Raw genomic sequence first — 18,056 nt, 5'->3', positions numbered from 1 at the left:
CAAATCTCTCCACAGCCACCCCTCATCCACAACTGGGAAGTACTCATTCATTTTCCCATGCACAAAGCTGAAGGGAAGCCTCAACATATGGCAGCATTTGACCACTAGTGCCAGTTTCCCAAAAAATAAAAACGATACGCCTTTACCTGAGTTTTTCAAAGAAAAATAATGCTTGCTAACCCAAATTATAGCCTGTATTTGGGTTATTCTTCACAACTTACTGATTAACAGTATCAGGGTTAACTTTCTGAACCCTACTACTGGTCTCTCAGGACACTGGTAATTTTTTAAGTAACACCCATACCTTCTTTTTCCAGGCATTTTCAGAATCTTGGAGATGGCTGAGGCGTTCAGCCAAAGACTTGTGGACCACTTCAGTGGGCTTGGGCGTCTTCAGCTTGCTCCTCCAGTTCTCCTCTCCACTGGTCAACTCCGCCAGTCTAGGAAAGAAAGCAAGGAATAGACACATGGCTCCTTATTTTTTAAGACGTACTATATATTGTTCAAATGCTTTGAACTTTGCTTATACAATAGAAAGCCTTAAATCAGACTGCAGCAGTATAAAGGCGTGTGAATAATGGATAAATTACCTGGCTTTTGTGTTTTCAGCTAACATTTAATCATACATGAGGTTTGCCTGTTTGGGAAATATGTATTACATCTAAAGTCAGGAAGCCGTTACTATCATCCTTTGCTGCTTTGCTGCTTGTAATGTAGAGTTTTTATTTTATTAGTAAGGTCCTGCCAAAAACATGAATCCACACATTGCTTACATCAAAAGGGTAAGAGGCAGAAATGATCTTAATTAAGTTTGCAGAGCAATGCTCATGTTTCAGTATTTTACATTATCATATGTGTTTGTATTCATCAGTGTTATTTGTATATAATATGCATCTGCTACTAATTGCCAGAGTGTAATTAATATGGATGCAAAAGTACCATGGTTGACTGTTCTGAACACTAAGAGCTACAATATTCACAGTAATTGTAAAACGACACAATAGCTGCAATGACAATTCAAAAGCAAAAGAGTTTAAGATTTAAGTTTGTGGGTCTGAGTGTGTATATAATTTTCAATAAGGGAAGGGCTTTCTTTTTTGAAAGCCCTTTCCTGCAACATTTGGCTCATTTTTTTTTTTTTTTTAAATTTTAGTAATTTTTTTTTGTTTGTTTCTAATTTCTGTGCAGGGGAAAATATGCCCATGGACAGTATTCAGGTCTTTATCATTTTTCAATCTATGTGTATTTGTGTGTTCTCAGACCTCTGGTTTAATGATGAGCCCAGGCTTTCTTCCAGGCTGCTCTCCAGCTCCTCCCCATCCTCAGACACAGCGGGGGTCTTCTCCAGCGAGGCAGTTTCCTCCAAGCTCTCATCAGGCGAGGGGCTCCGCTCCTCTTCCAAACTCCCTCTACTGCTACTGCTGCTGCCCTCCCTTTGTTGTCTAGGACTGCTGAAGCACACTCCATCAGGGCTATCCTTGTCATCTTCATACTCTTCCCAATGAATTCCTCCTCCTCTTCTTCTTCTTCTTCTCCCTCATCCTCCTCCTCCTCTACCTCCTCCTCGCTCTCAGGGTGGCTGAGGGTGACGCTGCTTTGTCGGGCTGGTGCGCTCTCATGTGTTGAGCCCTCACTGTGGTCTGACCCGACACTGGTGGAGCGGCTTTTCTTGAGGATTCCCTTGATGCCACGAGGCCCCGAGTCTTGGCGCTGCAGCAAGGCAGGGTGGCTTGGCGGGGAGGCAGGGGGAGAGGACTCTCTGTTCTTGCTGAGGAGGAGAGCTTTGTCAGAGAGACGACTGGAGATCTAGTGCAGAGAGAGAGAGAGAAAGATGGAGAGAGGTAGCCATCAGCCATCATGCTTGAAACATTTGGCAAAAACAGTCAAATGAAGTATGCAACACTGCTTTCTAGTTAACTGCATTTGTATGTAGACTTTATACAATAATACGCTCACATTGACGAGTGCTAATTTTTCCAGTGTAACTCTGCAGTTTCCACATAAACATGGAAACCCACTGTCCCATTCTCTCTCAGAGCTATAGGAGCTGTTAACACACAGCCGCCTTATATTATTCCTTTGCCCTGAGGGCTTTAGACAAGTCGCTGCTTCCAGAAGGCTCATTACACAGGACTGGAGCCCCATAATACACACACACAAGGCACGCACACACAAACACACATGCACACTTGCACATACATCGTCGTAAAGCACAGACAAAGACATGCATGCGAACACACACACACACACACGCAAATTTCTATTGCATCTACTACTGCTACTGTTGAGTGACTGAGTGCATTCCAAAACCATGACCCACTGCCATTATCTATAGTGAGGAGACTGGGGGTTAGTGGGTCAGATGTAGGGGGTGGAAAAAACATAAAAGTGGAGATGAACAAAAAAGGGAATAGAAGACTGAAGGCTTGAGAGTAGGGAAACAGTGGTAAAAAGGGAACTGAGTAGAAATAAATAGAGTAAGAACAGGGTAAAACAATACAAACCCAAATAGAAAATAACAAGATGAGAGAGAAAAGGGGCTGTGATGGACAGAATAGAGCTGAGCAGATGAAAATCCTAATAAAGGATTTTTTTTGTCAGCCTATCTGTGTGTGTAGTTTAGGACACCATACACGAGTGGAATTTTTCAGTACTAAATAAAAACATATGCTGGTACTGCTATTGCAGGGACAATTTGTGGTCTCAGCTGCCCCACTCCCAAAAAGCTTACTGACCAGAAAGCAAATTTTATCATTAGTCTGTTGTATGACTGCTACCATTAAAATGCTAACATTTTTGAGGATTTAATCATGTATTTAAAATATATATGTCATAATTTGGATATAGTACGATGAAATAAAACCAATCAAATGTTTTTGTGGTCCAAACCAGGAATACCTCTTTTGTGTGAGTGCTGAGTGTGCAATCGCTTAGACAAAGATCAATAGCAGAATTCCTCCTGAGAGATCAAAGGTCAGAGGGGTGAGTGCACTGATGGAAGGGGGGAAATTAAGGGATGAGTGGAAAGGGTTAGGGTCAGCTGGGAGTGCAAGTGCAGAGCTGAAAAGGTGGTCTTTAGGTCTTTTATCTTTAGGTCCTAAAAAACATTTTCCCAGGATGTACACAATTACTTTGTTGTGAAACCTTCAGAATAAATTGCACTTTTTCTTTCTTTCTTTTTTTTTTGGTATTTTATTTTATTTTTTGCAAACTACACATAAAAAAAAACAAACAAAAAAAAAACTAACCTCCTCTTCCTCCAGAGAGGTGGCATGTTCATGTTCATGTTCATGTTCATACTGCTCCTTCCATAATGGCTCATCTGTGGTTTCCTTGTTTTCCATCTCCTCCCATAAAGAACTCTTGGAAAGGCTGGAGTTATCAGCAAAAAGAAATAGGACAACGTGAAAAGAGTGAGTGGTAAAGCAGTGAAAAAAATAAGGTTTGTGTGCAACTGGTGGTATAATCTAGCTATTATAAAATGAATTTGCAGGAAAGATTTCAGAGAGGGGGGGAGTCAAGGTTGGAAGGTTGCAAGTCCATTTCACACCCAAAAAGTGATACATGTAACACACCTGAGCTTGTTGTGCTGCCAGAGCATCACTACTCTGTTAGGGTAAAGGATGTATTCCTAGAGGTTAGGTCTGTATTCAAGCACTATTTTGATTTAACCTGTGAACTAGATGTCTCAAGGACAGATGAATATTTAACCACCCTAAACTGAATAATAATAAATTAATCTTAGTCAACCATTTATCAAGTCTTAAAGTGAAAGTGAAATGAATATCAGAGTAACTGAAATGTCATAAAAAAAAAAAAGGTCAGGTACAATATTCAGTTTAATACAGCCTATAAACATTATCTGATGGAGGGTCACGCCTGTAACCACTGTTTTCAGCTCACATAACCATCTTACTCACACCATCCTCTGCCCTGTAGTGTTTCTATAGCTGCTCATCTTTGTTTTTTTATTTTGTATTGTAATGTAACTTTATTTAATGTGCTGCAGAACAGGAACCTGCCAGGAAACAGTTTTTAACAGAATCAGGCCAGTTTGATTATAACACTTTTAACATCTGTGGTGTTGCCTTTAGACTTTCTCCTGTAATTATAATAATAATTTAAAAAATACAAAGAAAATACATAAGATAATGATGTTATATTGACTGCCTTTTGACTCCATGATGGACAGATGGACACAATCAGAGAAAAAGTACATCTGATAACGCGAGACAAATACCAAGACAGTGTGAGGGCACATGCACACTTGTTCTGCAACTTGGCTGAGATATTTTCCCCCAGAGGTTAGAGTGCTAAGTACAGCCTGGCTCTCATTGCTGCAACTATTAGCTTGAATCTGGTTTGTATCACCATGGCTACTATATAGCCCTGGTGGTGTGTGTGTGTGTGTGTGTGTGTGTGGTATTTGAGGCAGGCTCTGCGGGTTTATCTGGTTTATCTTTACAGTTGTTTACTTCATTACACTGACGTTCAACTAGCCTTTAATTACTTGTTTTCTCCATTCATGCTCAAGCCAGTTCAGTCTGTGTATGTCAGGCTGTTGCAAGTCTAATCAGTTCATTCTTTGAGGTTGCAGTGAACCATACAGTATGTAGTATACTTTATCCCATAAAATTCACAACATGACACAAAATTGCCTCCAGAGGGAAAGTTGGAGTTAGTATAGCAAATGGTACAACCATATCAAGATTATATAAGCTCAATTAAAAGTCAAACATAAATGACTCATTCCTGGTGTTTACTGCAAATGCAATGCAGTTTGCATAATTAAGTGATATGGCATTTCTGCTATCCTGTCAAATTCAGTTACAAGTGAAGTCAGCTGTAATTGAATATCTCTGAGCTCGCCCACCTGGTCGGAGCGCCTTCCTCCTCACTGGTGCTTGGCTGACGATTTGCCCTGTTGCTGGCACAGTGACTGCTGCTTCTCTCCTCTGTCTTGTCCAGCTCCTAGAGACAGAGAAAGAGACTTGTCACTGACCCTAAACTGAGAAAATTCTTGACTTGATACTGGCTCAGTGAGCACAGTATGGCTGTAGAAAGAGGCCAACACAGGCAGACTTGGCTGTCTCGAGAGGAGAGAACAGGCTGTGTTTACCTTGCACCAGTCGAGACAGACCGCCCCCCCCCTCTTACTTTCCTAAATTCCACCACAACTTCAGAATATTTGCCAAAGTGATAAAATGTTTTGGGGAACAGAAGTGAATATGCCAAACTAGCTGCTAGATACATCTTTATTTGTCATGACGCAAGAACAAAGACAAAGAAAACCTCAAGACTGATTACGTAGTTATTAGATTAGTGATTATCTAAATTTATTAGATAAACTGTTTGATTTTTTGTAACAGGATCTCGTAAAAGCTGTGGAAAGTACTTTCTTTTTTTTCTTCTTTTGTTATTGTTGTCATTATCTTTTCATTTATACTGTTTATAGGCTGTATGTGTGTATTTAATGCGAGTAGAGACTATCTGAATTTGAAGGGGGAGGCCATAGCCTGAAGGTCAGAGAACCAGGTTTGTAAAAGAAATATTGCTGAAGTCCCAGGACAACTGTAAAAATCAAATCTTGGCAGGGAAAGTGAATGAATATTGCTCTCCCTTCCCTAATAATCTATCAATCACCTACACTTGAGAAAGGCAGTTAACCCCTCAAAATGCTCCACAGGTGGTCCACAGTTTTCAGAAGTGGGGGCTGTAGTTGCACTACGCTTGAGGGAGTGCAAATCTAAGGTTGTAAAGCAGGATGTTGTAGGCAAAGAGCAAGTATGTGAAGTCAACCCACCCTGTGTACATACGGTAAAGAGGGAAAGAACAGGGTATTTTCCACATTAAAGCAAAGTCCCCTCCAAGGAGTTGACATTTTGTTTTCTTATGTTTTTTTTTTTACTGTCCCTGAAGTTAAATATTGCCTCACTGGACCCTCCGTCCATCACTCAAACCATTTTAAGACCTATGGGTAGAAATCATGTTGAAAATGCAGGACAATAAGGCAGGCAATTTCGCAATGCAAGCTGGACAATTATGGTTAAAAATCCTAAAACACTGTGAAGTGTTTGTTCACTGTGAAGTTAGCAAAGTCATGTTAGCCCATTATGTTGTGCTTTACAACCAATCTGTATGAAATTACACGGGATCAACAATAAAAGAAAAAAAAAAAAACAGTGTGCAGTCATCTGTGTTTTGTAATTCTTTAGTGATGCTTCAATACTTTTCCATGATTTGTGCAATTCTTCAACTTTTTATTGCACTTTCCAGACACTTCAGGTCTGTGGAAGATTCATGCAGCTGTGAGAGAAGTTGTCTGTAAACAAGCAGTGCACCAAGGCCCCGGAGAGACGACCTCCAACAGAGAGCCTAGCAAAGGAAATCAAATGAAGACAACCCCAAACAGTTTATACCAACTAATTAAAGCATTTTTTGTGGATACCATATAATCAAGTTCCTTATAAGTCCTTTATTGACTAAATGATTACATGTTTACAGTCTGGGCCATTTTGATTCAAGAAATAAGAGAATTAACTTTACCAATTAGAACTGAAGTAATTTATTTTACCCTAGGATTTTTTTTTTTTTTTTTTTTAGAAGATGACAAATGGAACTCAAAGTAGTAAGTCAGGACTGTCAAAATATCAGTGTGTTGTGTCTTTACTCAAAAGGTCACTATGGACACATTTTTCCTGTACTGCTTTCATCAGCTCTGCAAAGCACATGTACTGCTGGGGCCACTGAATCACTAGCTTTCAACAAGGACTCTATGGAGAAATGAGTGACTGGGAGAAGTGGAGCCCAAGAGGAATAAGTTCTCATTGCATTTTTTTAAATCTCACTTTCAAGAGGGACACCTTAAATAAGAGCTATGTCAGAGCGAAGAAAGAAAGAAAGAAAGAAAGAAAGAAAGAAAGAAAGAAAGACAGACACAGTGTGTGACAGAGTGATAGGCCCTTTGTGGGAGCCTTTTTTCCCAGCAGGTTTTGGTTGGAGCGGCTTGCTGCCATCTGGGTTCGCTTGGCCTAGCCTTGGCACCGCTCCTGGTCTGTGAAGGCCAAGTTAGAACAGCTATACACAGCCAGTTACATCTGCTATAATGAAACCCAGGGTTTCCCCCAGGATTTTTTGAAACTGTGGTGCTGAGGTGGACGAACCCCCCCCCCCCCCCCCCCCCCCCCCCATCATCTTTCTTTTTTTTTTTGAAAAAGAGCTCTAAGGCTCTATTGTAGTTCAACTCAGCCAGAGGTGGCCCATTGATGCTGAGCAGCATGCCTTCACCTACACTTAAATACAATTTAAAGTGAGTGGAACTTGGTAAATTGAGAAAAACCAAACCATCTCTGACTTACAGTTTACTATTAACCAAATGGCTAAAAAACGGCCCTGCCTCGAGGTAGGGACTCTGAGCAGCCCTGAAAAACTCCTGGGTGGGGCTTGGGGTTTACTTGGTGCTGACTGGATTTACTCTCGGCGCGATGTGGTGTCAACAGAAAGCAAACAGCCGGGCGCTAGGCGTCCCTAGCAACACGGCCAACACTACCAAGCTAACGCTAACGTTAGCTAACGCTAACAACACACTTTTTAGCCGGCATTTTTAGAGATGCTAACGTTAGCTTAGGGAACGTTAGCTAACGCTAACAACACGCATTCTGATGCCCCGGTCATGGTCGCTCAGCCGCCCGGTAACTTTACAGGAACCTTCCTCCTCCTCGGCCCTCTCAGTGGAGACACGACAGGTGAGAGGGCCGAGCCAGAGGACGTTCCTGTAGCAGCTCCTGCCCCCCAAATACTACCAGGAACACTGCAGAAGCCCCAGCCACAAGCCATCCACAATCCGAAAAAGCTCCAGCCCCGTCATGTCATATTTGGCTTTGACTATGACTGAACATTTGCTCTCACTTTAAGGAAAAAAATTCGGGATATATATATTAAATCGATATTCAGCCAAAATATATCGGGATATGACTTTTGGTCCATATCGCCCAGCCCTCCTGTCGGTCGCAATGCAATGTTAACATTAATAACATTAGGGTCGTTTTCACAGGCTTGAACAAAAAATGGATTAAACTTAATCTTGCTTAGGTACCTTGCTCTCGCCCTTTTCTCTCCCTCTGCTTTTCACCGCCTCCACTCTTGAGCGCGCAGCAGTAGCACAAAGCAGGCGGGTGATAACTCCGGTGCGTTTTCAAAATAAAATTAATTGCGGCGTAGTGTAACATGTCGTGATATTTAATTTATCATTTAAAACTCTGATCATAGTAAGTATATGTGCGCAAATATATGCTATGTGTGTATGCAGGGTCGTTTTCACAGGTCATTCATACAATATACTTTAAATTGTGTTAACACCCGGGAAAAAAAAAAAAAAATCATCATTCCCAAGCCATGGCGGCTTTTATTTAGCCGTGGCGGTGCGCCACGATCAATTACATGTAGCGGAAACCCTGAAACCTAACCACTTCTGGAAACTAAATGGCCCAGGAAATGCAGACACTCCACTCATTTCAGTGTGTATGTGCATGTATCCATCTGAGCAGGGACACTGTTTTGGGGATAATATTTTCCCATTAATGTCCCTGAGTATGTTTTCTAGCTCTCTAGCCTTTTCTTCCCACCATTGCCTAGATGTCCAAGGACAATGTGTGTTAAGCCATGACTTGGCCAAGTGTGTATCCAGGTGCAGGACAGCCAGATGGTTTGGAAAGGGCTTTGAGGAAATCAACAAGGGGAAAGAAAGGATTTGACATGCATTACATACACATTTACATTTCTAGAGCATTCATGAAATCACACAAGGCAGATTCCAAATAATTTGTTTGGTATTTAGCAATAAATTGTGTCCTCACCTAAAAAGCCCATGCGTTTTCCATATATTTGCTTTCAATTACTGTATTTGGCTGACTGTACACACAGACACTCGTGGGCACACAGACAGAACAAAAAGAGCACATGCACAACAGAAAGTGTGGCAACTACACACACACTGAAGCGCACAATTTACAGTGTGTGGATAGGGGGGGGATTAATGAGGCAAATCTAAAATACCCTACCGTAAAAAGAGACATCTTGGAAGCAACACTCCTCTTGGCTGGGTCAGCAGGCTTCCTGTCAACTTAAGAACACACACAAACACACAAAGGGTTGAACAGGGTCGCATTGGTGAGAGGTGTGTTTTTCCATTCAAGTGCAGAGCACTGCGTTCTGTTCAGTCACCTTAAAATTAGGGTTTAGGATAAAAAACTGTGTGCGTTTGGCTTCTGTGACTTGGTAAGAAACACTAAAGTCACACATCATCAACAACAGGTTTATTTTCATGAAAATGGAGAAAACAGTTGTGCAAAAACACAGAGGTATACATGCACAGAAGTAAATACAAACAAATGCATGTGAGCCCAAACACATTCTTTCTCTTTCTCTCTCTCTCTCTTGCACACACACACACACACACACACACCAATCTTTCCATCAGTCAGGATATGCTGTACTTGGGGGAATGCGCTGCCGTTCACACACAGAGCACACAGTTTTTTTTTTTATCATATAAAGTGATCTTTTCCCATGTGGGATCGACAGCTTCACAAATGCAGACGAGAGAACACACAGAGTATAATGTTACTGGCTTTTCTTAAAACTTTCTTTGTACTAGGGGAGACAGAGAAGTGCCATTGTCTAAACACGATTTACAGCCTCAGGGTGGGTTTGAAACAGCCCACAACCACTGTTGACATCAGGTCTCTTGTGGCTGAGTAAGGAATTACAATAACACGACTGTTTTGGTTCACCATTCGCTCTGAGGGTGCCCTCCCCAACTGGTCTTTCTTGGCTTCATGATGGTGTCAGGATAGGTAGTTACATACATTGTTAAAGTCCCTGGGCAACAAAACAGGTGTTTCCAATTGTGCTAGCTGATTAGACCTCTACTCGTGACTATGAGGTCGTGTGCTATACAGACGGTGCTTGTTACAGTTTTGTTCCATCTGTTGTTTCACTGGGCAGGACAACTTACCTCCTCTTTATCATAGGGTACTGACTTGAACTTGGCAAAAGCTGACCTCATCCTGGACCAAGCAGAGCTCTTCCCATTATCAACCTGAGAAGAAGTCTAATCAGCCAACATAAGTGGAAACACCTGTGTGGGTATCTGCAGGGACGCTATGATGCAATACGATGTTGGTTGATACTAAGTGCAGTGACTACAGTGGTAAGCAGCCCCAGCTTGCCAAATGTAACCATGCATGAGCTATTTGGGCAGTGTCCAAGGCTCCTTGGCTTGCTCACATTCACTCCTCAACCCTCCTCTCAGCTACTGAGAAAGCCACATCCCAATGTATACAAAACACAAACAGAGAAAGAGCTGGAGCAATGACCAGGGTGTTGGAAGCACTTCAAATCAACCACGGACTGGGGCTTTAAGAGAGGGATAATGTTACATTACATTGTGTGTGCAGGTCTGACAGACACAGAGAGAGTTTGTCTTTTGTACGAGTTGTCTCTTTAAACAGAAACAGCCCTGAGAATGTCATCTTCTAATCTGAACAAAAGGAAATCATTAAAATTTATTGTAATGCAAAACAAATGAAAAGAGTTAAGTCAACACACTCAATTCCATTCCCCCATGGAAATCTATTTTTATTGCCATGACAATGCGATGCTTTGGGCCAAAATGTTCTTCCTCGAACATAAAAACCCCAAATTTAAAACAATGGCATTTCTCAAAGAAAATCCCCCTTTTTAAGTGAAGAAACTCAGGCTTTGTTGAAGGCTAATAGCCTACTTTACGTCATCTTTCCCAGATCCCCCACTGTCAAAAACTCAGCATGATTTACTTCAGATGATGAAATGTTAAGCATTGCAGACTGGTGATTCCACTCAGAGTGTACTCTTTTGGTTTTGACTCCAGTCCAAGCCTTTCACATCATCCACTATCCCATGTCTCCTAAAGGTGAAAAAAAGAAAAAACTCAAGTGATGGAAAAACCTCCTCTCAGGTTTACTGATTCTTCCATAAGTATTCTCATCAATCTCACAGGACTGCTCTGTTCCAACCCTGGAAAGCTAATCAGATAGGCCTGAGTCCTGGCAGCAGCCAGTGGAGACAGGGCTGATGTGAATATTACCTGGCAGGCTCTGGGGGACAATATAGAGAGGTGCAGAGTGTATCAAAATTCACACATAAAAATGCTTTTTTGCTCAGGTTTTCTTCTCACTTTTGTTCCAGCCACAGGGAGTCTAAAATAATTTTCTTTCCAAGCAAGCACTGTGGAGCAAAAGGTAGCAATAGGCATGATACTATCAGCACCCTTGTTTTTCATCAGGATTTTATACGGGTGTGTAGTGTACATTATTTGTATGCCACCAATATATAAGGATGACATCACTCCCCGCACCTTTGCAGTGTGGGTACTAAACAGGGTTTTCCATTGATCTATTAAACTGTGGCAACCTGCCAGTTTAATTTCTACTGCCAATGTTTCGCACTGTGGAGAAAAAAAATGATTACCATCATTACTATGATGATGATTGGTTTAGCGGTGTAAACCAGTTTTCTCTAATATGTGTCAGGCTGCCATTCATTCTGTCCCGATGTGCAGTCCATGTATAGATTAAAAAAAAAAAAAAAAAGATCTCTTGTGTGGGCATATTATGTTCTCTGTCACAAAGTAATGCTCTCTGAGCCATGAAAACAAAAGCAAAACTTAAAAATATAGTTTACAAAAAACTAGCAAGTGTTAACATGCCATAACATGTAACTTGACACTAAATTATCGGAAATGTTTAAATGCACTCAGACAGACAGTAGGGCAGTGCTATTAACTTCCACTGGACACAGTACTGCTGGTTTTACTTTAGGTAAGGACAATGAATTGCTAACCTATGACAGACCCCTTCCTCAGCTTAACTGTCAGCCTTGGATATCACTTTGTCACACTTGTAGCATACCTGCGTTGAGCCAAAGTGTACAAAAAAACACAGATTGAAAACACGTAGTATGGTCAGGTAGGATCAAGAAGAACTACTTTAGAGGACTGAATCCTCTGCCTGCTTGGAGAAGAAACACTAAGAGATGGAAATACATTGCAACAACTATTTCTTTCTCTTGGTTTCACACACTCACACACACACCTCAATAAACTGAGATCTCCTTTCTTCTGCTCTCTGACACATCAAATGTCTCTGCTCACTTCTCTCTCTATCCCAAACAAAGTGGGACATTATGCTTTTCAGCTTTGTCTTGGTCATAATCTACCAGCCACTTTTGACCAACCATCAAACATGTAAAATGCATTTTTTGGGTCAAATATTGAAAACATCTGCGAAACTCTGAAATCCACCAGTCTGGGAACAAATAAGCTGATTTCCTGTCCTGTCCTCCACCCCTCACTGTCTTCATAACACTGACATACCTCTCAAACTGTGACACGGGCTTGGCAAGACTTGAAAGACTTGACTTCAGGGTTCTGTACTACACAACACACATTGTTAACTACTAGCATGTATCAGTTGATTGGCCATATCATAATTAGCTGTTATACATTATAAAATATAATATAATCTATTAAAGGACAGAGGGAAGAGTCTATGCTGTTGCAATTAAAAACAAGCTCTACCAGAAACAACAGCTGAGCATGTCAGTCACCAAGCACACACTAACATGTCATTACAATGATTTATTAACACATCAACAGACCAACTGTATTTTGCAGCCATAATAACAATATACTAAACACAGTGCTATATGTTAATTATACAACTGATACTTCCCGTGCACTTTTATATGATGGGTTGCTGTTAGTAGAAAGTCTGGGTAAAAAGCATCGTACTGTCAAGAAAATGGGAAATTGGAAACTGGCTCCAGAAAACATGATCATTTAATCTCTGGCGCAAATTGCTTCACTTTATGGACATAGACACCATTTTGACCAGAGTATTAGTAGTAGTAGTCACAGACATTCCGCTTTGTTGAAACAAAACTAACAAAATAAATAAATCAAACATAAAAATAAAACATAAACAGTACAAATCTCATAATATTAAACTGCTTTTCAGCAGAAAGGGTGGTTGATAAGTGGGAAAATACCATGTATCCACCACATCACAGGTGCCACTCTGGCTCACAATCTTGGTTCTCTGCACAAATTTATTAAAGAAGTTAGAACTGCTGGAGGGGGCGGGTCTTCAAGCTACAGTCAAATCATTAGGTGCTGTTCTGCCAGACTTCCTGGTTTAAATGTGGGTTAACTAAAACCTGTTTACATTGTTGTGCAAATAAGACATGTTATGCAACACTGGCTGACCTGTCCCAGTGTGTTGCAGGCCCCTTGATGTTTTTCTCTTGTGGCCTGCCCATTTCTCAGACACAAGTCCTCTGCCACTATCTCTCTTTTGTGTGCACATTCTGTCTAGCCTAGCACACACACAGACACTGATAGACACAGACACGCACACGTGGGCGCGCGCACACACACACACACACACACACACAGACACTGATAGACACAGACGCGCGCGCGCGCACACACACACACACACCTTCTAGTGTGACAAAGATGTAGCTGACAGGCAACCGAACAGGCAGACAGTGACACAGACAAGCCAGCAGGCAGGAAAGGAAAGGAAAGAAAGAGACAGACTAGAAATCAGGAGACAGGCAGGTATAGCCTGATAGCCATAGGGACAGACAGGAGGGTTAGCAAAGATGCATGGAGGCAGACAAACAGACTCTCAGGCTGAGGGCTCAGGTGGCTGAACGTGAGTCAAAAGGGCAGTCAGTGGCCCATGTACAAACTCAGTCATCTCCCTACTCGAACAAGCCCTGAAATTATTCCTAATGGTAGCTGGTTTACACAAGCCTACTACGTATTTGTATGATCAACCATTTACACAGAAACCTGCAGTGCACACACACATACACACAAGAACAAACACAGACTCACTGTCTTTCAAACATGCACAGACACAGACACGTGCCCAGTGCTATGTTTGACATGGAAAGCCATCTCCCGAGGCAAAACATTCACTTCAAATCATGCACGAACAAAATAGAGGCAATGACACTGGAACATTTGTCATTCTCTTTCATTCCACCTCAGTGGCAGAGTTCTAAAAAGTCCTCTTTATTCCACATCTATCGTCCAGGCAGGTGAGCTGACATCAGTAATAAGCCCTTTATTCCTTTAACACGGACAACAAGGTGAACTACAAAGAACTGGGGAAGAAAGGAGTGTCAGTAGCACAAAAGAGGATTTGAGGGCAATGAAAGAGGAGAGTTCTTACCCTTTGGCTCCTCCAAGTCCTCAGTTTCCAGCAGCCTAGTGAAGAGGGAGAGAGCGAGAGAGAGAGAGAGAGAGAGAGAGAGAGAGAGAGAGAGAGAGAGAGAGAGAGAGAGAAAGAGAGAGAGACAAAGCAATGAGGACACACTCGGAGACACTGAAGTGATGACAAATACAACATGGCTCTTACAACTGATGCTTATGTACACTTGTAGGCAGAGAGAAAACATGTTTGCATGCAACACCCACACATCTACATCCTCTCAGTTAACACGAAATCAAGTGAAACACCACCAAAATGCCACTTACCGTGCCTCACACAACGAACATCCTACAGTATCTACTCATGCCTCTGTGCTGCTCTCCCAAGCCCATGCTGGCAATGATATAACAGCAGTGCCTGTGTAGCATTTGAAGATAGCTATTCATCTCTAAGTAATAGGCGTTAAATATGGATGGGGAGAGCAGCTGCCTGCGGGGCAGCAGCGATGATGTAACAGGAGGAGGGGAGAGGGCTGCTTTAAACACAAAGAAGAGTCGTGGTGGACAGCTGGGAGGGGGCAAAGGTCAATGAAAATGGGGAGCCTAAATATGAAAGTAGAGCCTGGTATTTGGGCCTAAACCTGGCAGGCCCTGAGCAGGCCTGATGGGCAGATGGGCTGTTGGGTCAGACTAAATTTCTCTTGGGTTGGGGTTAAGTTTGAGTTGAAAAGTTAGGAGAAATGAGCTATTGGGAAACTATGAGTAATTTTGGGCTCTGGTCTGAGTTAGGCTCACCAAGAGCAACATCCACGGGCTTGATTTTTTTGGGAAGAAATCTGTCAGCTTTGGGCAGACAGGCCTGAGTCAAGTCTACAGTTTTGAGGCTATGCTGCTACAATAGCTTCCTTTACATATGTTGTAGAAAGTCTGCTTGCAGGCCTAACCCTGGCTCTGGGCAATCTTCCTGGCTGACACAGCCTGGCAATGATATAACAAGGCCTGGGTCTAAAAAAATGCCAGCCATCTCCCTCTGACATCCCCTTAGCAACCGCAGGGCCCTGTGATGCTTGGTCAACGCCACCCCCACTTTGACTGGTGGCTGGAGGGGAAGGGCCACGTGCATCAACTCCACGCTACCAGGGAATAAAAGATAACAAAAAACGAGGAAACCAGAGAACTGGTGAGAAAAAGGGGAGAAACAAGCAGGCAATGGAGAAGGATGAGAAAAAAACACCCACAGAGGGAGAGAGTAATGAAGAGTTAACGATAAGGGAAGTAGAGGGAGAGAGGAAAGCTAAACAGACAGCCAAATACAAGCAGGCAAGTCATTAATCATACACTTAAGACACAGCACAACTCCTCTCACTTGTCTATTTGAAATTATGTCACTCACAGACACACAGACACACACACAGACACACACATAGACACACATTCAGTGAGAGAGAGATACAATATGAACTAATACTAATATGCAGTGCAAAGTGAAGAATTCAGAAAAATATAGCTTAGTCAAGAGGGATATCTGCTTAGTAAAAAGAGCTCTGCTGGTGTGAAGAAAGCATTCCCTGATGGCTTATTTTTTATTACATAGTGAAAATTTGTCTCTAATTTTCTTGGCAAACTTTAAGACAGCTTCGTAGATATGCTTGAGCAGTACAGAGTAATGGTTCAGCCATGTAAACAATAATTAGCCTAAAATCCCATTCAGTCTGCTTGTTCACAGCTGGAGGCTTTTGACTCACCCCAGCATCACAATTAGTAGTGTTTATTACAAGAGAAATAACAGTAGACTGAACACATACATGCACACACACAGGAATGGAGAGCATGGGACTGAAATATGACAGAGGCGCTAATGCACATTAGACCATTCCCTTGCTGCTTACACACTTGTAAGCATCCATACTTAGCAACAAAAATTGAGTGCAATTTTAAAAAAAAATAGGTTGCAGATATCTACCATTTGGGGAAAAAAAGATACACTCTCAAACATAATCATCACTCATATTTAAGTAAAGCTCCTTCGAAAAAAGCTGTGAAATTAAAAGCTATTAGGCTAATGTTAAGGCATTATTGCTAAGGCAAACATTAACAATAAATCTTCAGATCTTGCAGTTTCACACACAACTCCCTCATCTTACATGCAAATTGTAGAGGGGTAGTTATGGTTCCTTCATTAATCAATTTGCAGGGACTGCTGTGAGGTAGTTATATATTCTCGATCAAAAAGATTCAGGCAGTTGATCCAGAGACCCAGAGACCTGGACCCAGAGAACTGAGATTAAATTCAAATGAACTGATAATTATTTATGCTACATTGTGGGAGAGTACAGGATCTGTTCCTCTTAAATTGCCGGGTATGAATTTCAAATAACAATTTGTTCTGAAGATGAAAATGGAGTGGAATGCAACCCTTCAACTGTGAACTGGTGAGGAGAGGATGCCTGACAACGGCAGATATACCAGTTGACAGGCCTGTTGTCATTATCACTGGGAGAAAAGGACTTCAGTTTCCTTAATGCTATTTCTGTTCTAGACACAACATGTCACCTAAAAGAGTTCAGTGACTGTGGGCAAAATGCCCTGACCTTGACGGCTGTGTCTGGTTTTCAAATTCAAAACTGGCTTGAAAACAACTGCTTTCTATGTTGAATGAAAGCATATTTTCAAGATGATCACCTAATAGTACATTATCGTATGTTTTACAACTGTAAGTGACAAATACTATTATTTTCAATAACTGGCTGACTTCAAATGACGAATGTTAGAAAAGTAAACTGAATACTGCAGCTAAATCAAAGTAAATCTAGCGAGTTAAGATAATAATGAAGCCTGGAGGATTTTTCAATACTTAGGCTACAGATTTCAAACTTGGTGTGCCCTGTGGTATGCCAATTTCTGGATACACACTTCACACTGAATACTCTTGTCATCCATTATTTGAAAATGATGCCACACAACTGAGTTCTTTGGCACCAACATTTCTAGCCATGTCTTATCCTAAATTGTACAGCTGGAGTGCGACACTCAGCAAATGTCACAACAGGACTGACGAGATTAGTAGTCTTAAGAGACAGGCATGCAAGAAAAACACATCACCCTGTCAACCCGCCTTTCTGCTCTCTGTAATTCAAAGTGCAGTTCATTACTTTTGCATGACTGTACTCCAGCCTTTTGTTTTTTTCATTCTAAAGTGGTGTGCCTGCACAGCAAAATGACCATCATGACGAAAGAAAAATAATGGATGTAAACAAGATCAGTTTCAGTATCAAATCCTGCACTCAAACTAACTTTGTGACAAGAGCTGGAATTGAAATCGAACTAAAACCAAAATAACCCCCAACCTTCAGTGCTGTGGCTGATTATTGGGAAACCACTGCAGCATTTGATATCCATGATCTTGCTGCAACCTGTCAAAGGACATTCACCTCTTTTTGCGAGAGTATTGCAACACAAGACATGTCTTTTCCAATCTAATAACATAATAGGTCGATAAGATCTGAAAGCCTGTTAGTCATACTTATTTTGGTTCAATAAGCACAGGGAATGAAAACTTGGCTAAGATTGTGTCATTATGTATTCAAAACTGACTTCTTCTCTACAGTCTGTCCATCTCAATTCTCCCCTCTTTCCCCCTCATTCCCGTAGGCTGCTTGTCAGGAACAGACAAGCCTGGCAATGTAATTTAGCAGAACCTTCAGCTTGATTACAGCAAAGACATCTCTAAAACCAGGACAGGGCATGTTTTGCTGTATCTATGTACAGTACTTGGGACATTCCTGGCACCCAGGGA

General features: G+C 41.6%; 1 protein-coding gene across 1 annotated transcript in view; it reads right to left on the bottom strand.

The window, feature by feature from the left end:
- Nucleotides 1-18,056, bottom strand: part of svild (supervillin d) — a 56,259-nt gene that overhangs the window by 20,804 nt on the left and 17,399 nt on the right. Inside the window, 7 exon segments of the mRNA XM_030078211.1 lie at nucleotides 305-440; nucleotides 1,263-1,501; nucleotides 1,504-1,806; nucleotides 3,249-3,372; nucleotides 4,874-4,971; nucleotides 9,060-9,121; nucleotides 14,283-14,317. Coding sequence (XP_029934071.1) covers nucleotides 305-440; nucleotides 1,263-1,501; nucleotides 1,504-1,806; nucleotides 3,249-3,372; nucleotides 4,874-4,971; nucleotides 9,060-9,121; nucleotides 14,283-14,317 — 997 coding nt within the window.

This window comes from Myripristis murdjan, chromosome 19 (assembly GCF_902150065.1).
Source record: "Myripristis murdjan chromosome 19, fMyrMur1.1, whole genome shotgun sequence".
NCBI classification, from domain to species: Eukaryota; Metazoa; Chordata; class Actinopteri; order Holocentriformes; family Holocentridae; genus Myripristis; species Myripristis murdjan.
The sequence above is the reverse complement of the archived record's forward strand: the minus strand, read 5'-3'. Positions and strand labels throughout refer to the sequence as shown.